Raw genomic sequence first — 26,571 nt, forward strand, 5'->3', positions numbered from 1 at the left:
TAAATATTCCAATAATAATGAATTGCAAGATTAAAATTAAAAATAATATTATCTAGCATTTAAAACTCTTATCTTCTTTATGATAAGGAAATTATTGAGAAAACAGCTGCATGATGTTAGAGCGGTATGATCACAAATTAAAAATGTATACTGGATAGTGGATACACAGTACACAGTCACCCATACCAAACGACCTATAAAAACAACTACCTATTTTTTCTAGAACCCAAATTAACTTACCAGAACAACTGTTGCAACTTGTGTGTATATTACACTATGATTTATGTTGCAAGTACACCTAGCGCTGGTTATCATATTAGTAGCAAATTTTACCACATAATTTATAACTCAATTTAGAAATGAAATTATTATTTTATCGTTCCAGGAAACGTTTAAAATGTAATATAAGCAGTCGTCAAAATGTATATACATGAATAAATTTTAATGTTTTTCGCTCATCAGTTAGTCATTCACACATCGTCATGATCATTGATAGTTCCGAAGAAAGTAGGTACTAAAGACTAAACGTATACACTACGAAACTACAAAACTAAGTATTCCTCTAAAACCAAATTCTTTGGCTGAACTGACAATAAAAAATGGATGCACAGTAGTTTATAAAAACAAATGGTTTTTGCTAGGTATATGGTGACAAAATTAATTTAGATGACAGGACAATTTTTTGAATCGCAGGAAAAACGGCCACAGAAAAAAATTTTAAACTAAAAAACACACTCCGGAAAAAAAGCCCAAAAAAATTAAATATATTAATATGTTAACATAATATATTTACATTTATTTATAGATACATATTTTAAATAATATACATAGTAGTAAATTATATAGGTACATACTTTATTAAATTATACATATATAGAGAAATTTGTAGTTGATTTATTATTAACAGAATTTGTTGAACGACAAAATTGTAAGTTATGTGATTTGGGTGGTTAAGGTAGGTAACACCAGTGTCCAGTGCGAATCGCAGTAAAAAAGTCATAGGAAAAAAAGTCCGGTATATATTAAATATGTATGTATATATAACAATATTAAAAAATAGCTGATTTAACTATCATAAAAAAAAAAATAATATATTTAAAAAAAATTACTATAAGTATCCATAATATAATGTATATGTACATAACAATATTAAAAAAAAAAAACTTATTCAACTATCGTCATTCGTCAAAAAAAATAATATATTTAAAAAAATTGCGTATTTAACTATCGTCAAAAAATATGGTAGGTATTTATAATATTATAATGTATATGTATACAAAAATATGTTGGCTACCATGTTTAATAATAAATAGTAATTACCTTTTATCACATCATTTATGCTTTTTAATGCAGGATTATTGCTAGTTCTTTGATTTATAATTGTTCGTTTTACAACACTTTCGTTTGGTAAGAACAATAGAGCTTCGGCTGGTATTTGACTTACAGCTTCCGCAAATATCTGACTCGGTTTGTCACAAGTTCTTCGCGAACGTGATTTTATTTCATTTTTAAAATTTTCAATTATTTCAATTTGATTATTCCCTGCGTGGTTATGCTCAATTTGAAGCACAGGGTTCGTTAACTCCCACGATGAAGATAGTGTCCCCGCGCAATTATTCTTTGTTTTGTTACTGCATTTCCACTGTTTTGTTTTTATTAAAGTATGTTGAAGGGTATATGAGTAACCACCCACAATTATTTTGGTACCCTTTTCGTTGACTTTTACTATATTTGACATTTTTTAAACTTAAATGTGTTTAATATTGACACGTTTTGTTGTAATTCAACACCAGATTTCTATGTGTGATAGTTAACAATACAATGTATATTTCACACAATAATATTATACCCTGTCAATAAATTTCATTTTTATTACCCAACCTTTGATAAGCATTTTGACATTTAATTTAATTTATATTGCTGATATCTTTATATCAGTGTAAACTGTACTTTTCTTAAACCAGTTAAAATGTAAAGGTAATAAAAATGAAAAGTTCTATTAAATAGGTACTATTGTATAATCAACAATCAACCACATTTTATAAAATATTACAATGCTCGCACTTTTATTTTCTTGGGTTTTTTTTTCTGTGGCCATATTTTCCGCCTCCCCGGGACAATTTTTTCTGCACTTGACGAAGGATTAGAATATTGAAGTATGAAGCAAATGGTGTTGTGATGGTAATTTTTAATAAGTTAAGAATACATTTTGCAGTTAAATGTTTTTTAAGAGAAAAAATATTATGATTTATTTGTGACTGCAGTGGTTTAAAAAAAAATAACTCCTTTGTAAGAACTAAGCCCATAGCCATGGAAGGGCAAAAGAATCTATTACCTCCCCTCCCTAGAGCTCTAGACTCGTTTGTTGCACCCTTAGAATTTTTATAGGAAGACGGTAATTTATATTATTTTTTTCCTACCTACCCCCCACAACTCGATTTGCCCCTCCTAAAAAATTGATCTGGCTATGGGTTTGCAAAAGAGTTTTTAATATTATTTTTACATTAAGAATGTTACAAACAAGAAGTTTACCAATTCCAAAAATTATAAATTTAGATTTTAAACAAGCTACTATAAATTCCGGTCAGTGAGTTATATTGGCATAGATACTGCAATTATTAATCACGTCCGGACGTCCCAATTTACAAAGATGTGTTTATCATTTGTCTCAAAATGTATAATGCAAGATACAAGAAGTTCGATTAGAAACCAAATATAAAACATATTATGATAGTCAATGGTACATTAAATAATTTTTTGCTATACAAACGAGTTAGCATTATTGCCAATAAATAAAGTTTACGATGGAATGAAATATTGAAAGACGGTTTTTACAGAAGAAGCTACAGAGGTTCTCAATTACTTCGATTTTAAATAATATCTTAATGCTCAATGCGATAAATGTCTATAGAAAGTTAGGAAAAGGTATAAATATTAAATTTAAAAAAAATAAACAAGTATTTCCATCAGAAAAATGAAACGTTCATTAGCTAGGTTACGATAAACTGCCAACATTGTACTATCGTAGGTACCTATTGGCTATTAAATTTTTTTGCGAAATTCGGAACAAAAGTTTTACACATTTCATCAGTTGTAGGACATGTGCATCAGTGGCGTGCTCACGGGGGGGATCAGGGTGTCATATCCCCTCTTTGAATTTTTTTGTAATGATATTTTATCTACATGAAAAAAAAATCAGGGTCTGTGACTAATCAAAAATGAATATCCCCCCTTTCAAAAAAAGCTGAGCACGCCACTGACGTGCATCCAATCATCTAGATGTTATTTTTATAAATGCGCGAATAGTTAGGAATAAGTAGAGGTAAAATAGCATTGCAAGAATTACATGGAGCGATTCCAGCACCAAAAAGACGAAAGTTGGGCAGTTTACGAAACTCATGCTCTAAACTTTAAAGTAACCGATAATGATCGCATATGATATTGATTAATGTAAAAATAATTTAATTGATATTGGCCATTGTATATTTATATTCACTATTCGTAGACGAAATAAATATTTACAAATTATTATTGTGTTACATTCTTATATTATTTATTTTCTTTTTTTCCATTTATTAATATTGTAGACATATATTTTTTCCTACTTTCATTTACAAACATTGCAACATATCATTTAAAATTATAATAATTTAAATTAATTAAATTTTTAATTTACAATTACATGATACTTATTGGTTATCAGTCACTGCATCACATATAAGTACGAATGGTAAGATTTTCAAATAAATTGTATTCTGTTATTGCGACTATACCTCACATATGTTGGCTTTAACACTGCTTTATATTATTTTAAGACAGTAATGTAATATAAAAAATAATTATACCTCTAAATACCGATATTTATAATAGTGTTTGCAATAGACTCGGTATTTTTATTTTATAATTTTAGACAGAAACATTTTTTCCAAGAACTTAACTGGAACCGAACCTAAAAAAATTGTTAAAGGTTTAATGATGAACAATAATCGCACAAACAATGAATGTATACGCAAATTACGTATTTAATATTACGAGTACCTACGATAATAATACTTATAATAATTTACTAGGTTTATAGTAACATAAGACTCTTATAGTTCAGGGGCAGCTCTTCACCACCCCAAAACTGTATTTCTAAAAAAAATATATTGTTAAAAATAAATTACAAATAAAAAAATATAATTTATATTATACTCCTATTAAGTATAAACAATAAGTAGGTACCATATGTCCATGTATCCATATAATATAAAAATTAATTAGCTCTGTAGAAATATATGTATACCTATTTGCTAGCTTGGTCTTTTCTCAAACTGACCTACAAGGCTACAACCCTCTATAGTTTTTCATTGTATAGGCTATAGCTACATCGCTATCGGTAATTTTTGTGTCGTGATATCACATATTCATTGATATATATCAAACTATCCAAGTTAATAATTATACTGTCCTTCAACATGAGGGCAATAATATTGTTTCTAATTGTTCTTGTATTTATGGTCCCATAACATTGATATTAAGAGGAAGTTGAGGATTCTGTGCGTTCACCTTGCATGCCTATTTATAAAAATCCGGTATTATCCGTTTCATTGAGTTTACTTAGTCGGTTAATCTATTCTATTCTTTCTACATTGATGATCGATTTCTTTTGATTATTCCCTGCTTGCTTCTTAGATTTCATCACTGACAGTACCAAACTCCACAATTGGGGGGGGGGGGATATCCTACTCTAGAGGAAGACCACATATCATCAAAAAATGCACTTGATAAAAAGTTTGTTAACCATTCATCAACTAATGTTTAATTTGTTACATTAACAATAACAATTATTTTATGCACAGTTAGTATAAAAGTATAAAATTAAAAATTAAAATATAGCTAAAAACAAATTTATTTGGAAATTTCAAGGACATTTATGATACATACTAATTTGTTGATTATGTAAACATCTATCAAACTTGTTTATTGAGCACTAACCATAAACATATAAATACTATTTATGATTATCACTTGCTATTACATTTTACAAGTTATATGGTTGTAAATTCAAAACCATGACAATTGTCTGGAAAGAATGAAAATATAAATTAAATCATTCTTAAATAAATGTTAGCTTATAAAATAAATTAAAATTAATAGTTATTAGTTATTAATTATTATAATATACAACAGCAACACAAATTTTCTTATACTTACTTATTTAAAAAAATGCAAACAATGATTAATTAACTGAATAATGCATACAAATAAAATGTTTACTAAAAAAAATTTTAAAAATGAACACTTGCCACATAACTATATTCTATACAAATAAAGTAGTCATATTTGACAGTTTAGTGATCAAATAATTTTCATACTGAAAATTGGACAATTAAATACAAATTTTTATCAGTATTAATATATTCATTAATTAATAAAAATAAAAATGTAATCATAACTATATAAGATAGTAATTTACTAACTAAACAAATTAAAAATAATAACTTATATTACCTTAACACTATTTTAATATTAAGTCAGTTTAAAACTATGGAACATACAATTAAATATAAACCAATAATAACAATGATCATATAAAGAATTAACTGTTTTATTTATACATAAATAAATCATCTCTAAACTAATATAAGAAAAACTATAAAATGTAAAAAAAAATTATAGTTATGAGTGGCCGCTTAAGCTGCCATTCACTTGCGCTAGAAAACACGTTCGTGAAAACCGGAAGTAGTAGATGTAGACGTCCCTTGACTTGGAACGGTTGACGCTGGTCGCATGGCAGATGACTGATGGTTATTAAGTCTGCGTGGAGCCAAATATTCAAAATTACTTTGTGTTTGTTGAGACAACATTTTAGATAGATCACATGGCATAGGATCTGTCCAGAAAAAGTCGTGATTTAAAGCTGAATCAGCATCAAATCTTTTGGCTGGATCCAGTACTAAGAGTTTATCTAATAGATCACAACCCATTGGATCACGTACATAAGGCTTTAGTCGTTCTTTCACCTGTGAATTAAATAATTAGTAAAGAACCAAAAATAAAAAGGAGCATATGAATAATAACCTTTCGTTTTTGTCCTTTAACCAATTCCAATTGATTATACAAATCTAAAGATTCAACTTTAGGCCAGACTTCTGGTGTTATTGAACCACATAGTTGAGATATTAAAGTTAATTGTTGTTGTTCAGAATTACCCTGCATAATTGGACTACGAGTCCACATTTCAGCCATGATGCATCCAGCTCCCCACAAGTCTACAGGCGGACCATAATTACGATCCCCAAGCAACAACTCGGGAGGGCGATACCATAATGTTACAACTCGATTAGTGTATCTAAAATATTGTTATTAATATAAATTAAGTGGTTCAGTGTTTTAATAGAATAAAATATTATTAATTAATGTTATTGTTCATTTATAAACATAAGTAAATTTTATTTTATTATTATTATTATAAATTATACATAATATTACCTATTAGGTTGACCATTTTTCTGTGCACTGAATGCTCTAGCTAGACCAAAATCAGCCAATTTTAATGTCCCAGTTTTGGTAATTAATACATTTGCTGCTTTCATGTCACGATGCAATATCTGATACATATAGCATAACATTGGTTTAGATTGTCACAAATGTATACAGTTTTAGAAATATGATTATTATAAGTGTAAAATATACCTTGTTACTGTGTATGTAGTAGAGGCCATTGAGCATTTGTTGAATTACTTGCTTAATCTCTCCAAGACTGAACTTCACTTTAGTATTTGATAGCAGACCAGCTAAATCATGTTCGCAGAATTCAAACACCAAATAAAATGTTGAACGATAACGATTGAACTGAGTAGCTATATAACATTTTCATATGATGTTAATTTAATAAAAAAATTGAAATGAATGTAATGTATAAATTAAAATTACCTCTAGTTTGACAGATTTCCAATAGATTTACTACATTATCGTGCTTTAATAGTTGTAATATTCGAATTTCTCTAAGAGCAGTGATTGGAAACTAAGATTGAATAAAAAAATGTATCAAAGTTATAATAGTATAAATAATAATAAATATTTTTTAAACAGTATCTATAAAATATTTTTAATTTAGAATCATCACTCATGAGTTTAAATATGTTATTTTAGAGCATCAAATACTTGACAAATACCTTATAGTATCTATTTTCAGTTATTACTGTATCACTTAATTTATTGTGCATTCTTTGGTACAAAATGTAAAAATGTATAAGTAATGACTTACTCCTTCTTTTTCATTTTCCATGAGAATTTTTTTCATAGCAACTGTAAATTTATGATTTTTTTTGTCTCGTGCTTTGAACACTTCACTAAAAATTAAAATGTATTAGTTTTAATTTTACATGAATTAAGTCGCCAATCAGTCGATATTTCTATGAATATGAGTCAATCGTAATGAAAATGAAATATAACATTATTGGTCAATCTAAAGCACTATGATCTTATCTTTAATGCACTGTTTAATTGTATTTGATTATGGAATCATGAATGATGAATGTATACAAAAATCAAAATTTATGAGACATTGATTTGTGTATAAGTTTATTTTTTTGTTTCAACTTAGTTAAGTGAGTTAACAACACAATTGCAATGTACTGTATACTGTATAGTACTTATTTAGTATTTGAAAATACTTAAAGAAAAATATCAATCAGTCAAGAATCACAATATTTTTATAATTATTTTATAGAGAGATTAATAGATTATTACATTGAAGGTGGTAGAGTATTTAGAATAATATTGTGTTAATAGTTTTAATTAAAAAAATCAGAATATTTTCTTATCAGACCTTGTATAAGAAAACTGATATAAAATTATAATCATATTATTGTTATTTTAAGATCTATATAAACAATATAATGTTTCTTAATAATAACAATGAAAATAACAGAAGAGAGTAATGTATACTACAAATAGATTGAATGAAAATAACATAGTATTATTACTAAATACCCAAAAGTGCCTTGACCAATCTTTGCCAGTTTTTCAAATTTTGTGGCAGCTTCACAAAATGGGAAGTTATACTCTTCCAAGTATTTTTCTCTCTCGCGAGCCATGTTCATCTGCAGTAGATTGGGTGATGGTGTTGACGGTGGTGTCAACACACCATTTAAATTCGTCATGGCAGCCGTCTTGAAGTCCTTACGTGAAACGTTTGGGCAAAAAGAAAACTCAAATCACAAATCTGAAATCACAACTTAGACAAGTCTGTGCTGGTCAGTCAGTAGTCACTACTCACTGACCAAGATATGTATCATGCGTAAAGTTGCTTGGACCACGGTATATAAATTTCATACCACGGTAAGACTGTATAAGTAGTATTATTACTCTATGGTACAAGTACTATATCAATATCGTGGAAAACAAATATTATGTCTGTTCGGCTTGGAATAAACAACAAATCATATTATCACTAGCACACCACAAACCGCTGAATTTAAATAATACAATTTTAAATTATTATATTATATTTATTATTTTTTATTCAATAATAATTAATGTTATATACTGTAATTTGTAATATATAATATAATAACTATTGATAGGTTATGTATATTATATTATCTTCTAAGTTCCAGTGTATTTCTTATTATAAAATCTAAAACAAATCTCTGTCGCACCTCACACCAACATAATGCATATTAGTCATCTTGACACATCCTAGTTAGATTCAAATAGTATACTAATTGAGTCCCATACTTCTGTGTTATAAATTATACTGTACTAATTTGGTGCGTATTAAAAATCACTTTTCTTTCTATTTTAACATGGTTAGGAATATTCGAATATTAATAATTTGTCATCTATTTATTACAAGTATAGAAGTGTGGTCAAAAATGTTTTTTTCATAAATTTAATTTGGTATAAATTATTTCACCTAGTTGTTAATTATTAGGTTAAAATTTGTAAAATACAGATTTTACAAATTTATTACATTTAATAAATCTTCTTTAGATAATTACGTATGTTCTTACCTTTAAAATGATTATGTTGCATGTTTATAACCGTGAACGAATTTAATGATTTAGATAAGAAAAGTACGGAATTCGTATTATATTCGTAGCCGTGTAGGTAGGTACTTCATATTACTATTATTACTACGATAAGATAAATAACTGTACACAGACTCAATTCAGACGAATTATTTTATTCACCTGGATCCAATTCCTATAAAATTTAGAACTGTAATTATTTTCGGACCCAACTTAGATGCTTATGCTTAAAAGCATGTTAAAACAACAGTTATTTAGCCATGTATAAATAAAAATAAAAACGGGAAACATTAAGCCATCGATGTTATATTATCCAAGCTGATTTATTTTATTCTATAAGTAGGTATTAGTAATTAGTATATCTTTCAATTCTTCTATATCTATAATACAATTGCAAATTGTTTTTAAACTCAATAAGTGATGTACAACGAAGTAGGTGCCTGGTGTCTACTATATTTTATTTATAAAATATTAAAATATTGTGAATAATGTGAATTGTAGTAAATAATTTAATTACACATGAATTGTTATTAAATAACCTAATATTTTTTTAAATAAATGAAATGTGATTTATGATAGTTAAAAAAACTTGGATTATTATTTTTAAGTAATTGATCGCATAGTGTGCAAACACAATATGGTATATTATACAGACGTACAAAATAAGATAAAGCATTACCTTATGCTCATAAAATAAATTTATAAGTATAAAGATTAAAGACTTACATTTCTATACTCTGTGATTATGATTTAGTTAGAGTAATGATAAATTATAACTTAGTAAAAGTATTAGATGTATTTTTTTTATTGAATAGATCAATAGATGTCAGACGCATAAATTAATATTTTATTACACGGCGTTTTAGCATTCTAAATAGGTAGGTTTACAACACTTAAATTTATCATTATTAATTAAGGCATTATACGTAGGCAGCCAAACATACTGTTTTTGATATTTTTTAAAAGAAATACCATATTGCTCGAAAACTTGTGTAAAAACTAATAACTATGATTAAGAAATTACAAATATTATTTTTTTTATAAGAGTATAATTATTAATTAATATTAATATTATTAATTTATTTATTTTTTAGAATTATCTAAAAATTTTAAATCATGCATTCTGTGATTATAATTGATAAGTGATAACAAGAACACTAGACATTAATTTGATAACTAAAAATTTATTAGGGCTAAAACTTTTAACTGCTTTAGTGCTGTATGCCTAAAGATTAAAAACATGTAAATTGTTATTTATTTATTTGTAAATATTAATTTAAAAACATTGTAGAAATGTGACCATTTAATGCAATTGAGTTTTCTAGTTTAACTAGTTCTATGTATTCGTATTATTTCGGTTTCTTGTATAATTCTGGGAAATTAGCTGTCTAATGGATTTATTATTTCCATAACAGTTTAAAATTGCCAGCAAAAAATGCACAATCTGTCCCAAAGACTTACACTTGGCTTGTTGTTATTACTGTTGGCAGATATAATATGGATTATGTCATCAAAACTTATTAACGTATGTTGTATAAATATAATATAAACCATATAAATAATATTTTTCTTCTCATGAACATTAATATATTTAATTAGTGTTGTCATGTATTGAATTAAATTTTAGGAATTAATTTTAAATGTTTATAAAACATAGATCAATTTTTTAACAAATCTCTACAACTTATTTATTACAATTGACAATCATTAAAGTAAATTAATTTTGTTTTTCAGTATGTTCCTTACCAAACTGATGATTACAAAAAGCCATTTTTCTTTGCCTATACCAAAGCTTCAATATTTACTCTCTACTTTCTGGTATATATATTATTTAAGGAATTACGGAAGCCTTGTGGAAACCAAACTAATTATATGGTAATCTTAGGTATATGTACTTAATTTTTGATGTTTTAAGTTAATTATTATATTATGATGTTTTAGTTTGTTAATTTTGATACAATCGAAAATGATGACGATGATGATGAAGATGATAATGTTTTTACTGATGAAACTGAAAGATTAGTAAGAATTTTAGTTTATATTATTATTTTATGTAAGAATATTTTCTTAAGAGTTAAAAAAATAAATCCATATTTGATTTATTTAATATGATTAATTATACAATTTGTCTTTGCTTTTAAAATTTAGAAGCATTTATATTTTAATTTAAATTTATAAAAGAACTAAAACAATTCAATTACAAATTTGAAATAAATTTAGTTTCATAAGTTTCAAGTGTTTTTTAAAAATGTTTACGTCCTTCAGATTAGAAATTAAGATATTTCTCCGTTATTTATTTATTCACAATTATTTAAATACATAGTTGATAGTATGTGTAAAATTCATAAGAAGTTATTGTACTATTTTAGAAAACTTCTATTAAACATTCACTTATTGACTGTCATTAGTGATGTTTTAGAGAGCTTAGAACTGCACCCTAACATCCACTATAAATTTAAATATTCTTTCCAAATGTAATCATTTATACCAGGGTTTCTTAACCTTTTTAGTCTTGCGACCTCCCCCCTATCTATATTAAGTATAAATTTGTATCATATCATTGGGAAAGCCAAATTTTGAATGACAATGTTAATTTTGTAAATCGGTGTTTCATTATTTTTGACCTACGCGACCCTCAGTCAAGGTAATCGAAAGCTCTGGTTGAGAAACGCTGATTTATACATCTATACTAGGTAAATAATAATTAGAATATGCGCCACTTTATAGTGAACAATTCTGAAAGTTACTCCATTCCACAGGATAATAATTCAAACAAAAGTCTACTTATGAATATTTTTGTATAATGACATAGATGCTAATATGAAATTTGAATAAATATGAAAGTTCACAATTGGAATTATTGTGAAAGTTCTCATATGAAAAAGTCAAATTTGTTTAATTCAATCAGGCATTCAAGATTCAGATGATTGTAAATTGTAAAATCAGGATTTTATAATTAGGTTCTATTTAAATTACATAAATGTGGTTCTCACTTATAGTATTAGACATTTTTAAGTTTCTTATTAACATTTGATCTTACACATACATTATGATATCAAATCACAAATTGTTTTCCTTAGTATCTAAAAAACCAATACTATTTTTATACAGAGCACAGCAAGCTATGTTCCCATTAAAAATCCTAGTGTGACTTCTGGTACAGAGAGTGATGATTCAGGAACTGTGAAGCCAAATAATAAAGTTGTTCGATTTAACAAAGTTGCTGAGGTAATATAATTTTTTATTAGTATTAAAAATCAATTTGTTTTTGGTAATCAAACTTTTTTAATCTAATTTATTGGAAATATTGATTGTAATTAAGTTGTATTTACTAAAAAAAAAGTAATTTACTAATTTTTAGATATTATTTATATATATAAATAATATTAAATGAATAAGTATCAAGTTACATTTTATAAGTTACAACTATCAATTATATTTTAATACCTTTAAACTTGTATAAATTATGCTATAGTACCTACAATTTGCTTAAAATAAAATAAATGTATCTTTTGTATATGTACATTTTAAATAATGTAGGTCAATGAAAATTCTCTTTATTAAAATATTAACTCATATTATTGTTGATAGTTTAAAATTCACTAAAAAAAATGTGCAGTCAATAATAGGTATATTTTAAGGAATTTATTTTATCAGATCTATTATTTATTAAATCATAAATATATCATTAAATCTATTTATTTATTCATTATTATAGGTTAGACATTTATCTGAAACAGAAGCAACAGAAGCATTAATGGCTCGTTTATCGTATGCTGCTACAATTAGAGCAAGAGAAATTTGCCGTTTATCAAGGCAGTTACTAAATTTACATCAAACTGCAAAGCTAGCTTTTACAGTAGCACCACTTGTAAGAATTACCAAACATTTATATAGTTACAATTTTTTTTTTACTTCAACACTAATAAATTCTTTTTTACTGTCAATTAATTTAACCTCTCCATAACTCTCAAGTGCTTAAATCAAAACATAATACAACTAGAGTCTAGAATATTATCATTTAGTATAAACTTTAATGACACTACATCAAAGTTAAAATATTTGTATGTTATATGATCCCATTTATGTATTTTAAGAATATTATAAAATATAAATTACATTTAACTTTATAAAATAAAACATATTAAAATGAATCAATTATTTTATTCTTTTATAAATTATACACACTTATATGTTACATTTTTATTTATAGTATTACAGTTTTCATATTGAAATTATTATATTATTTAATTTAATCACATTAGCTTTTTAAATTATTGTATGTAAATTAAATGTTCTCACCCTTTAAAAAAAAATTGTTGTACTGCATAATATGATGTTGAAATGTTTGTTATTGTAAAAAATTATATTTATATATTGTTTATTCTTTTTTTTTCCAGTGGGGTGTTGCTAATTTATTACATCAAGTGTCTATGGTTTACATGGAACATACCCTAGTGTCTGTTGTATTGTCCACAACTAGCTTTTTCACTCTTCTGCTATCTCTATTTTTTGTTACGCCTCCTACAGATCGTTTCACGGTCACTAAATTAATAACTGTATTATTCAGCATAACCGGAAACGTGTGTACTAATTTTTAGATAATAATAAAACTAATAAAAATAGTTTGTTCAAAATTCAAAATATAGTATATTATTTGTTGAATTATTTAAAAATTACTATTTAAAAATTAATACTAGTTGATTAATTTAGAATAAAATTAAAACTCTTATTAAGTATAACATTTTAAACAAACTAAGATAAATTTATGTATTTGGAGTATTTAAAAATTATGTAATTAATAATTTTATATTTACAGGTTATAATTACTTTACCTGATTCTCATTTTAGTTTTAGTGAAATTAATGTTGGATTTGCATTATCCTTATGTAGTGCTATTTTTTATGCATTGAATATTGTAACATTACGATCTTGGGTAGATCATGAAGATAAATTAGATATTATATTGTACTTTGGTAACTTTTTCACGAACTAATTGATTTTAGTATAGTGTATTATATTAAATATTATTGAATAAATAATTTTATTTCTAGGTCTTGTTGGTCTATTTAATGTTCTAATGTTCTGGCCACTGTTCATTTTTCTTCATTATTTTGAACTTGAAACCTTTGAATGGCCTAACAGACAACAAGCAATTTCATTGTTAATAAATGGAGTTGTAAAAGCAACATTGCCTGAAGTCATATGGTTATGGTAAAATTGTTGTATTTACTTTATTTTACAATTACTGTTCTAATTTGTTTTTTTTATTATAGGGGATGTTTGCTGACATCATCAATTATTGCAACAATGTCTATAGGACTAACTATTCCAATGTCTTTAATGCTATATGGCATTTCCAGTCAAAACAAGTCTGATAATGAGCGATTTTTGTTACCATCATTTTATTTAGGTTTAGTTCCTACAACTTTCTCTTATTTTTGTCTAATTTGGTTAACATACAGATTTAATTATAATCAAAATGAATACAATTGTTTAAGTCGTTGCCAGAGAAAAAATTTAATTAGGTGAATAACAGAAAATGTTGCTAAAAAAAATATTTACATTAATATTGTTTCATTAACAGGCTTAGAGATAGTGATGCCGAACAAGCAGAATCACTTATACAAATTCACGAAACAGACAAAGAAGTATGATATAAATTATTTAGACACTTAAAATTACTCACCAGAATTGATTATTTTTAGTATTTTTACCTTTTCATGTGCAATATATTATTAATCTTATTTACATTATTTATTAGATGTTATATTAAATTTTAAATCCAGATTATGAAATGAATAAAAGTAATTAACCAATGTTATTACTTACAATTTATTACTAATATCATCTTTGAATTGAGAGATGCTTAAATATTTACACCAGAAATGAGTATAATCTTGTCAGTGAATAAAGTTAAAGTTCCTTTTTTTATTTTTATTGTGGAAACTATGACGATAGTTTGTATGTAGCAAATTGGCTTATGTTAAATATCTAATATTTTAAATCTGGATTTAAAATTTTAAGTATAACATCACACTTTATTTTATCACAATATTATGATATTATACTTCAAATCTTTGTTCAATTTGTGTTATTATTTATGTTTAGTTTATTTTGAATGTGTAATTTTACATTTTAATCAAATTTACTATCTTTAAACAATTGTATACTTATTCTATTTAATTTTAATTTTTATTTCTATAAACCTTTCAAAAGTAATCATTAATTGTCTATGCTATAGTTAGTAATGTATCTTGTTACCACCTATAGTGAAATATACCAAAACTAAAAATTGATGTCCTAGTTCAGTTATTATCAACCTTTATTATTATAACACCTATTTAATGTTATAGCATTATAAAATTGTTTGCTTCTTTTTAATTATTTAAATTTGAATCTTATTTTTTTTTTTACAAAATAAAGTGGGCATGATAATAATTTATAAAATGATTAAACTTGTGAATTGGATTAATTTCAATAATAATTTAAAAAAAATTACTTTCATCATTTGTATCTACTTCTATTAATTTAAATATGTAACATTTTCCAGAATTCAATTTTTTTTCTTAATCCACACTAAGTTATTGCTAAAAACATTATAGTCAATGCTAATATCTATTAATTTACATTGTATTTATATTGTTTTTGAAGTCCATTATTTTTTTACTTTTAGCTAAATTCACATTAAGTACTCATTGATAGTGGCAAATTTTGGATGACTTTTGCGAGAACCGTTCTGAATATCCCTTAGTAAAGTCTGAATAATTCCTGGATACATCGAATAAACTGTTAACTCAGTTTAAAATATATTTCAAATATGATGTTGCAGTTTGAATGTAAATATTTTGATCGTTGATAGGAATGATTAAAATACTAATACATTGGGCTATTTTATTTTAAAGTCAAAAAATATTCAGATATGAAGAATAGACCTTTAAAATATACTACTGCTCAGTGGTGAAACTGGGAAAATATCTAGGGGGGAGCAATGTATTATGAATGTAATATATTTATTATTATCAAAACCCTGACACCCCTTCCCCTGGTTAAAATATATACCTTTATCTCTCAAAAAATGTTTAGGTGGGCAGGTGTCACACCCCTTGCTCCCCACTAATATGCCACTGCCACTGCTCATTGAAATAGTACTAACTTCTATGTCTATAAAAATCTGTTAGAAATAACAGTTATTACACATTTAAAAAGGAAACTTAAATTTTAATAATATATTAAATGTATACTAAATTTATAGTTTTTGCTGAAAAAATACATTACTAAATATTCGAGAGATAAATTATGTTTTTCAAAAGCATTGGGGAATGACATATGAATAATAAAGGTCTTACTCATAAATGTAATGTTTTTTTCATAATATTCTATTATTCTATATCTGTTTAATTCAATAACAAAACAATTGGATATCAAAAATATCTTATTATTTTGTAACATGAAATATAAAATCATTTATTCAAAGCTTAATTATTCATTTTTAACTTTTACATCCACAAATTTAATTCAGTTACCTATATGCTTTTATGTATATATTAACACTAAAAGTTTAGTATTTAATATTAGAAGGTAAGTGGAGAATAAATTCAGACCAGTATTCACAACAAATGTATCAATGCTAAGTATTTTCCAGTTGGATATTAAAAATATGTTTTCTCAAATAAAGCATATTATATACATGAAATAAAAATAATTTTAATCTAAAATTAATTGATTTTTTTTTTTAAATAACAACTGATTTTTAGTAGTAAATGGTAATTCAAGGTTAATTTAATTTATCATTACTAATCTGTTAATAAAATTATTTTTTAATGGTTAAAAATTAGGTATCTAATATTTAACATAGTAATAATAATTAACTGTTATAAATTATATAATATAAAATACATATGGAAGGAAGTAGAAATGATAAAGATATATAAATTACTAATTTTTCATTATTTGAATAATACTTGTCAACCTTAATCAAACTTTGCCCATTAGGCGCACCATGTAAAAGTACATAATTTCTATCTATACCTTTAAACATAAGTCATCCACGAGTTATGTATAGTAAATGAAGTTAGTTGATTTAATATGTATTAAAATATTTTTTTAATGATTTGTTATCATCAAGTCTTAAACTAATATTTTTTATCTAGTAGCTAATACATTAACTAATAAATTACTAAATAAAATATTAAATGTTTTTTAGTTTATTATTATAAATACAATCACAGTTCACTGTTCATAATAAATAGAAAATATTTATGAATTATAATTTTCCTTTGAATATACAGTTATTAAATTCTACCAATTGAATGGGTGGTTGAAGTTTATTGATTATTACACTAAAATTTGATTTCATACATATTTTATTCAACATTTTACTGTATAACAAACTTAAATGTTGATTTTAAGAGCCAGTTACTACACAGAAATAACTTTACTGTAATCAATATCAGAAATATTTATCTGAATAAGTATAATATTTAACATTTTCTTGAGGCCATTGTTTAGGCATAAATGGTCTATACCGTTTACACAAATAATCCCCAGAAAGCATCAATCCACTTATTCCAAAAACTGCAGCGAACAATGATGATACTCTCTGCCAATCAGGAAATCTAGCTTTTTCTCTATAATTTGGGTCACCTTTATCTGAACCCCACATGTCAGCATGAACGTGCAATATCTCACCTAAGAAAATAAATAAAAATAAAAATTAACCCATAACTCCAAGGATACAAATTATCTATTATATAGACTTACCAAAGTTTCTATTATGTTCAGGACAGTCCCATGGATAATATTCACTTTTAGAATCCTGGCCAATGTCTGGTAACTTTGGGTAGTCACCAAAACCTAAACCATCATCTGGATGGGGTGCATACTCTTCCGGTAGCAGGCCATACTTTTTTGCAGCAGCAAGTCGTTCTGCTTCAGTTTTTGGATATGGACCGGGCTTCCAGGGTTCATGTGACACCACACTTCTGCTAGACACTGAATAAATAGCTTTGGTGCGTAACATCCCGTTAATCACACGGGGCAAAGCCATTTTCAAACGTTAAATAAAATGAATAAAATAATTAATTAATTTTTTTTTTAATTTCACTCAATTATAAAAGAAAAGTAAATCGGCTTATCAAAGAGATATAGCCATACTGGAGTATTAAGTCAGTGATTTGATTTAGGATTATTAAAATTTTCAATAAATTTTCTCAAAATAATTTTGATAACAGCGAAGGACGTTTGGTAACCACAGCAAACTGTGGTATTAACATTCGACCTTGGTTAAGTTTAAGGTTAATGCATTTTCATTAAATGTATTTTCAAAAAAAATCTTCTGAATAGTGTAAATCTGGCATTTGCTTAATTCAGTTAACGCAGAATAGATTCAAATAAATATTATATATTAAAGTTGAAAATCGATATGATTTAAATTTTCAAAAATTATCCACCATCATTCTTGTCACAGTTATTATTGTCTTCGTAAACGACCGAAACGATAGCAGTGGTAGTTTAGTAAACTGGACGGAGTTTGGTTTCCTTATCTATTCTCTCGTCTTCATGTTTACAACATAATCCGATAACGTGATCGAATCGAATGGAATATCATCCAAATTACTAAATAGTATACCATTATAACTATTCGGTTTCCAGTTTTGTTAATTGTTATGTGTACTCACATTTAAATTCATTTTTAAATTACAATGTCCGATACCGAGGATGTATATATGTGTGAAGATGACGAAGATTATGGACTTGTAAGTATAACTTACACTAATATTATGTAAAATACACTTTTGTTTTCAATTTTGTTCTAGTCTAGAACCTGTGTACAGTATTTTAACAAATTTTGCTTAAGATACATAAAGAAGTTTTTAAACTTAATTAGAAAAATACAAAAAGAGTTATAATGACTTATTACATTCATTTTTGGTTATTAATCTTAATTTGCATTTCAAATGCATCTTTATTTAATATGTTTGATGTTGAAGTGTACAAGAATAACCCACATATATATGTATGTATTAAATATATTCTAAATTTTTTCTATAGGAATATTCAGAAGATAGCAATTCTGAACCCGATGTGGATTTGGAAAATCAATATTATAATTCCAAATCGCTAAAAGAAAAGGATCCTAATGCTTCATTAGTGTCTTTTCAAAAAGTATTGGATCTTGAAGCTGGTGAAAAAGGAGAATGGGGTTTCAAAGCTTTGAAACAAATGATCAAAATTAATTTTCGTCTCGTGAGTTTAATACAAATTTATTATTTGAAAATGTAATTTAGATAAATGTAATTATTATACCTAATTGTTTTTGTACAAAAAAGTAAACATATTTGATCATCCTAATCTACTTAATAAATAAAACATTATAATAAATAATAAATCTACTACTTCCTTTGTACTATATAAATAAATATATAGCAAATAATGTATACTTATTATATTTAGTTAGTTATTTTTATAGTATTGTATATTAATTATAATTTTATTTTTGTTTAGAGTAATTTTGACGAAATGATGAACCGTTATAAGCAATTATTAACATACATAAAAACTGCTGTCACTCGGAATCATAGTGAAAAATCTATAAATTCAATTTTAGATTATATTTCTACTTCAAAAAATGTAAGTTTCTGAAACATATTATAGATGATTAATATTTTATTGTATTTTATTTTATTATTTATTTAAAACGTTATTCACATTATATTATTTTAATGTAGATGGATTTATTGCAAAATTTCTATGAAACGACTTTAGATGCATTAAAAGATGCTAAGAATGATAGACTTTGGTTCAAAACTAATACAAAATTGGGTAAATTGTATTTTGATTTAGCTGATTACAATAAGCTGACAAAAATTCTGAAACAGTTGCATGCTTCCTGTCAAGTAAGATATACATATTTAAGTTTAAATGCTTGGTTATTAACACAGTAATAATAACCAATATTGTATAATTTGTAGTTATTATTTTAATATAGTGTGTCACATTATGTAACAAAAAGATACTATCCCTGTTCAAATACTAAATAATATTTGTAATTAATGCTATAATAATAAATCATCTACAATTAAGCTTTAAATATTTCATAGTATTAGAATAAATCTGATTTTATGTGGCTAACAATACTCTAAATATGTTTACTAAATCATATTAACTAAATAGCAGTCAGTAAACAAATTATACCTAGCCCACGGACTAGATATATAATTTTTATATTTCTGGTAAATTAATAAAGGTTTTTATTTTATTTTTATTTTTTTTTTTATAATCAAATATGTACACTGAATTTTTACGACCTACAAAGACTTGCAAATTCTTTGTATGACTCCAAAACTATTAATTGGTAACTCTTTTTATTCTATTTTCTTCATAGTTAGGTATGTTATTTTAAGAATTGAGTTTTTAAAAAAATTTGGCATTTGTAGCAGCTGAAATTAATTGATGTAATATGATTACTTTTTTTTGTTAATAGTAGTTTACCCGATGATATTTTAATTTTAAAATCTATTAATTAAATCAGTTTTCAACTTACTGAATTTTCTAAATATCACGACTATTCCATTAGCAATATTAGTTTCAAGTATAGTTTATGCTTAATAAATCATATAAATATGTTTTTTAATGTATTGTTTATGCTACAATTCCAGACTGATAATGGTGAAGACGATCTTAAAAAAGGTACTCAACTATTGGAAATTTATGCTTTAGAAATACAAATGTATACAGCACAAAAGAACAATAAGAAATTAAAAGAACTCTATGAACAGTCACTCCATATTAAATCTGCTATTCCACATCCTTTAATTATGGGCGTTATTCGAGGTAAATTAATAATTATATCTTAAATAATTCAAATTTATCTCATTATATAATTTTACAGAATGTGGTGGTAAAATGCATTTAGAAGAAGGCCATTTCTCTAAAGCGCATACTGATTTTTTTGAAGCTTTTAAAAATTATGATGAATCTGGAAGTCCTCGCCGTACAACTTGCTTAAAATACCTAGTTTTGGCAAACATGTAATAGTTTTAAATTTACCTTGTTAATGATAAGTTATTACTAATAATTATCTAAATTTAAGGTTGATGAAATCTGGTATTAATCCATTTGATTCACAAGAAGCTAAACCTTATAAAAATGATCCAGAAATATTAGCAATGACTAATTTAGTCCAAGCTTACCAGAATGATGACATTAAGGAATTTGAAACTATCCTAAAGAATCACCGTAAAAATATAATGGATGATCCATTCATTAGGGAACATATTGAAGGTAACTTGGCTAATATGCTAATAAATTGTACTCTTGTTTATTATACTCAAATATATATTTTATTTTCTAGCCTTGTTAAGTAATATTCGTACTCAAGTATTGATAAAATTAATTAAACCTTATACTCGTGTTCATATACCATACATTGCAACTGAACTCAATATTGAAGAAAGCGATGTAGAAAGTCTCTTAGTTACATGTATTCTAGATGAGTAAGTTTATTTCCTTTTTAAAATATATTTTTTACTATGTTTATATTGTTTTACTGTAGAACCATTAAAGGCCGCATTGATCAGACAAATCAAGTGTTAACTTTGACACTAGTTGATTCAGCAACCAACCGTTATGCAGCCATTGATAAATGGACCAATCAGCTGGCTACTCTCAATTTATCTATTTCACAAAAAATATTTTAAAAATGTCACTGTAATTTTTTTTTAATAAATATTTAACAATATATATAATAATATTATTATTTTTATGTCTGAAATTTTCTAGTTCAACAGATTATTAATTTAAATATTTTTGAAACAAATTTTTAGCAGTTTGAAAAATATACTGAATATTTTTTTTATAATTCTTTATTTTTAATTTTTTCCAGCAATGTTGAAAAGAATTTGGCTTTTGATAACAATACTTTTGCTTGATTTTGGTTATTTTCACTGAAAGCTTTTGACAATTTCCTATTAACATACAAATATTGATTATATTCCATGATAAAATATTATTCCTAATTAAATTATTAACTAACGTGTATAAGTCAACCAACATATCATCAACATCTTTCTTCAAACCTTCAAGAGATTCTTTTGTATTAACTTCTTCAACTTTTTCATTCCAATCCATAATTTCATATAAAAAAGTGGTATCCATTGTTATAGAATCTTCATCAATACTCAAACCACCAAGGTGTAACATATAAAGGCCTCTTAAAAGTGGATTCAATAGAGTAGTATAAGATTTGTTTAAAAGAGAAGAAAATGATTCTGATAGTAATTGTTCTTCCTAAAACACAATTAATTTTAAAACATGATTAAATATATTGGAAAAACAAAATTCACTTCAGTTTTGTTTGAAAATCTGTCTGGATGCATAAGGTTTTGTAGTTTTCTAAAATTTGATGTCAACTGTACAGTATCAATGTCATATTGAACATTGATGTTAAAAAGCTCAAAATAATTTAAATTTTGGTCTTCAGGTGATTGAATTATTGAGCAATTTTTACAAAACAGACATGGTCTGATGTCTATTATACTTTGACAGTTCCAACATTTAAGTCCATCATAAGTTACATACGGATGGCCTTTGAAATTATTATATCTGATATTGTTTTTCTGTAGACATGAGGGTTCTGAGAATTGTCTAGCTTCAGAATGGTGAACGTTCTGGCGTACTGTTCTTAATAAGCTATTTCCAAACATACTTGTACGCCAATATCGCGTCACAAACATTATTAATGTAACAAAAAGAATAACCAAAAATTAAATTTTTATCAATATGTTTTAGGTATTGAACTTAGTTAAATATTTACAAATAATACAAATTAATTTTAATTTTAACTTTGCTTATTGCAAATTTTTTATTCGTCTGATACTTTGATGTTTAATAAAAAATACTGATAAAAGAATTATGATAACATTTTTCTACAGTATCACACTGTGATAGTGAGGTAGATATCAATCATTGACTTTATGATAACAATGCATTTTTAGTTCAGTAAATTTTATATTGAAATACAATACATATATCACAAACAATATTTTTAAATTAGGTATAGCAAAATAAAATAAACTAAAATATTTATTCGTCGTATATATATATATATATATAATTTTTAACCAAATTATTTGTTTTTCTATAATGTCTATTAAAAAAGAAATGTATTTATTTATATTAATTATTAATATTTTGTTCTAGTAGGAACTAGGTACTTATGAAAAACCTTGTACTAAATTTTCCAGTTTATTTAACCAAAACAAAATGTTTTTCTATACATAAAGACATAAAGTGGAAAATTTAAAATAAGAAATTATGTCATGCACTCATAGAAATGTCGGAGTTAAATCTATAATAAATATGGATTAAAATTAAAATGTCAAGTTAATAGTTTGTTTTAAACATGATAACACTTTGTAGGAGTCATCGTGAATATATTATATCGCTTGACAATTATTATGAATTGTCGTGACTATAATTATTTGTGCATGTCAAAAGTTGTATGCACGTTTTTGGGGCGAAGGATTTGTTTTTTGACCCCTATACTTTACATGCATTGTTACACGCACTTTATGCTGTTTTCAGCTAAAAACTAAATATTTAATGTTGGTAGGGTATTCGCGAAGTCTTTAAAAACGTAGTAGCGTGCACATGCAATGGACCGCGGCCTTCTTTTTTTTGGAAAATCCAAATATTTAACACCTAAGGCGTCTGTCGATCATGTCCAGTGTCGGCCTGGCATACCAAAGGCCCATGGATCAGTTTTTTTAAGGGCTCCCCAAAAAATGTACACTGTATTTTGTTGAAACAACATTTTAAGATACTTCTTTAAATATAGGTACTTTACATTTTTACCAATATGGATCATAATATACAATACCTATATATCATAGACGTATAGTAGGTATTGTAAATTAATACATAATACATTTTTTTTTATGCAATATTTCTATGATAGCTGAATCCAACTACAGCGGAGCACCGAGGCCCCTACAGGTTGCAGGGTCGGGTAAGCGGGGTCCTCGTGGTCTCGTCCAAGTCCATTGTTTTTAAAAATAAAGATAAAACCTAACTTAACTTTCAGTAGCGCAATTAATCCAAAAAACCTCCTCTAACTTGAACAAAGTCTAACCTAACCTATGGGAAAACATCTGATTATTGAATCAATTTTCAATTTCAATTTCAAAAAAAATTGCTTCTATAACGGCTGAATATTTTGATAAATACTTTACGGGGGGAGTCTCTATTCCCTATAAACCCAACAAGAACAAAATTGACGACACTAAAAAAAAAAAAAAAAAAAAAAACGGAGGGGCCTCGGCAGCATTCGTGGCCCAGCGGGCCATGGCCAGGCCGACACTGGTCATGTCTATGTCCGATCATCACAAATGCCATGCACATTGGCTTTGTCGTATCCGGAAATCGCGTTCCGATAAAATGACAATATAAATATTTGGTAAAATGTTAAGCTAATATACATATAAACCATTTACAAATAAATATTATGCAAATGATAAGAAGCGTATAGTACTTGTAGCTCGACAATCATGATAAAATAAAAATACACTCACAAATATATAAAAATATTATAATATTATATAGATAAAATTATAAAAACAAATAATGTATTAAATCAGAAACATACAGGGACACACAAAGGTATAGCGCAGTCTTTTCCGGTCGTGTGAGTTGCCTGGTGTGAATAAATGATTCGTTAAATATTAAAATAATAATAATTAATAATTCGTCAATACACGCGTGAAATAGATAATCAATAACTCTTGTTCATATGTGTTTGAAAATCTATATTATAATTTGTAATATCGTACCGTCGGTCATGTCTATGTCCGGTCGCCGCCGATGTCTCGCACACTTACATCGCCGTATCCAGAAACTACTAGTTGGCGGCACCGCAGCTGACTTTATTCCGTTCAACTCATCCGTACCGTCTCCGTCACGCCAATAAGTCGCCATCACCGTCATTGCGACACCTGAGCCTCGTTGAGCCCGCACACGTACCTACCTACTATCAGTTCTCAGCTGTCATCTGTCACGTCATGTTAACTCTATCCCCGCCAGTGGCGTAGCGTGAACGTATGCTGTATATGCACAGCATACACTTCACAAATTGAAAAAATAATTTTTTTTGTATTAATAATGTAATATATTTATAAAAATATTTTTGATTGTGTTAATTTAGTATTTCATAATATAATATCTTGTGAATTTTCTTTTAAGTTCATTAGGATTGATTAATCCGCAACACTACGGCCGCGCCGCGCTATACTGTTGTCATTCATGTATGCAAGATCAGTTTTGCATACGCTATCGTCAGCCGTCGTCTATCGAATTATTCTTATTTGTTTATTAAATATAATATTGTGTTATGTACTTACGTAATATATATTAACAGACATGTAAAACATTTTGTCATTGTATGTTTCAAGTTAAATTTTAAGAAGAGTATAGGGGGGTGTGAGGGGCGTAGCCCCCCACGATTTTATTAACTTACTATTTCAATGCATACACTAAGCTGAAACCCACGCTGCGGCACTGATCTCCGCCGTACCGTTGTGATTAGCATCATGCCACCCAAATATGCGATGAGCTTCAAGCGTGTGGCATACACATATAATATTATAATGAGTGGTATCAGGTATTAACATAATTTACTCTTTTATTTACTATGCGCAACCGAAAAGTTCACGCGACATTATAGTTATCGGGAAACGATAAAACAGTTATATTATTTTTATGAATATTATTGGTTTTTTCCACCATTATTATATTATATTCTAAACTCGACAAAACAATATTATTTACCTATACGAACATTTGAAATGTGAAATATTATTTTATTATGTTATATTATATTATTTTTTTTGATTTGATACCTAATGATATTATCACGCAGAGTCCATAATCAAACAAAGTTAGTAGTAGCCAGTAGGACAAATGAGATTTGAAAACTTATAAGGGGTATATAGGGTAGAAACTTTTAAGTGGCCTGGAGTAGGACCAGACATAATCTATGGAGGATACGAAGAAGTGAAAAAAAGAGTAAATGCAGCTAAAAGATGTTTTGGAATGCTAAAATCACTCTTTAAATCTAAAATTCTTTCAAAAAAGTTGAAAATAACAATTTATAAAGTATTTATTAGGCCAATTGCATTGTACGCATGTGAGGCACGGCCTTCAACAAAAACTGATGAAAAAAAGTTAGCAATATTTGAAAGAAAAGTACTAAAACGAATATTTTGCCCCAGAAAGAATGAGGAAACCAATGAATATGAGCGTACTGCGTAGAACTAATGATGACTATATACAATCAAGTAATCAACCGGACATAGTAACAGTTATGAAGAGCAAAAGAATAGGATGGATAGGACATGTCTGGCGCGCTATAGGAAAACTATTAAATAAAATAACGGTTCACGGAGATCGGACGAATGAGCGTAATCATGTTGTCCATGTATATCAAGATCTAAGTTTGATAGGATAAGAAGAGATGACAAAAATAGAGAACCATGGGATGTGGGCATGGGCGTAG

The 26,571-nt window shown here is 26.6% G+C and overlaps 5 protein-coding genes across 5 annotated transcripts; 2 read left to right on the forward strand and 3 right to left on the reverse strand.

Annotated features, from left to right (window-relative positions):
• Positions 1-5,522: 5,522 nt before the first annotated feature.
• Positions 5,523-8,150, reverse strand: LOC113556668 (cyclin-dependent kinase 9). The gene is made up of 7 exons (XM_026961761.1): positions 7,981-8,150; positions 7,253-7,337; positions 6,919-7,009; positions 6,679-6,845; positions 6,475-6,593; positions 6,064-6,334; positions 5,523-6,005 (listed from the first exon to the last, which is right to left on the reverse strand). Exons 1-7 carry the CDS (start codon positions 8,148-8,150, stop codon positions 5,697-5,699), a joined length of 1,212 nt encoding a protein of 403 aa, XP_026817562.1. The 3' UTR covers positions 5,523-5,696.
• Positions 8,151-10,222: 2,072 nt separating this feature from the next.
• Positions 10,223-15,060, forward strand: LOC113556946 (solute carrier family 35 member F5). Its single transcript, XM_026962190.1, has 10 exons — positions 10,223-10,545; positions 10,755-10,895; positions 10,962-11,042; positions 12,132-12,248; positions 12,739-12,891; positions 13,421-13,603; positions 13,840-13,996; positions 14,075-14,234; positions 14,297-14,548; positions 14,608-15,060. The coding sequence occupies exons 1-10, from the start codon at positions 10,456-10,458 to the stop codon at positions 14,675-14,677; spliced, it is 1,404 nt and encodes a 467-aa protein (XP_026817991.1). The 5' UTR covers positions 10,223-10,455; the 3' UTR covers positions 14,678-15,060.
• A 2,149-nt stretch (positions 15,061-17,209) lies between these two features.
• LOC113555779 (NADH dehydrogenase [ubiquinone] 1 beta subcomplex subunit 8, mitochondrial) lies at positions 17,210-18,230 on the reverse strand. The gene is made up of 2 exons (XM_026960313.1): positions 17,784-18,230; positions 17,210-17,711 (listed from the first exon to the last, which is right to left on the reverse strand). Exons 1-2 carry the CDS (start codon positions 18,067-18,069, stop codon positions 17,473-17,475), a joined length of 525 nt encoding a protein of 174 aa, XP_026816114.1. The 5' UTR covers positions 18,070-18,230; the 3' UTR covers positions 17,210-17,472.
• Positions 18,231-18,354: 124 nt separating this feature from the next.
• LOC113555777 (COP9 signalosome complex subunit 2) lies at positions 18,355-21,774 on the forward strand. The gene is made up of 9 exons (XM_026960311.1): positions 18,355-18,778; positions 19,074-19,268; positions 19,527-19,652; positions 19,751-19,918; positions 20,681-20,855; positions 20,914-21,052; positions 21,115-21,305; positions 21,376-21,517; positions 21,577-21,774. The coding sequence occupies exons 1-9, from the start codon at positions 18,725-18,727 to the stop codon at positions 21,719-21,721; spliced, it is 1,335 nt and encodes a 444-aa protein (XP_026816112.1). The 5' UTR covers positions 18,355-18,724; the 3' UTR covers positions 21,722-21,774.
• A 19-nt stretch (positions 21,775-21,793) lies between these two features.
• On the reverse strand, positions 21,794-22,875 carry LOC113555778 (co-chaperone protein HscB homolog). The gene is made up of 3 exons (XM_026960312.1): positions 22,367-22,875; positions 22,057-22,310; positions 21,794-21,988 (listed from the first exon to the last, which is right to left on the reverse strand). The coding sequence occupies exons 1-3, from the start codon at positions 22,754-22,756 to the stop codon at positions 21,877-21,879; spliced, it is 756 nt and encodes a 251-aa protein (XP_026816113.1). The 5' UTR covers positions 22,757-22,875; the 3' UTR covers positions 21,794-21,876.
• Positions 22,876-26,571: the final 3,696 nt, after the last annotated feature.

This window comes from Rhopalosiphum maidis, chromosome 4, assembly GCF_003676215.2.
Source record: "Rhopalosiphum maidis isolate BTI-1 chromosome 4, ASM367621v3, whole genome shotgun sequence".
NCBI lineage: Eukaryota > Metazoa > Arthropoda > Insecta > Hemiptera > Aphididae > Rhopalosiphum > Rhopalosiphum maidis.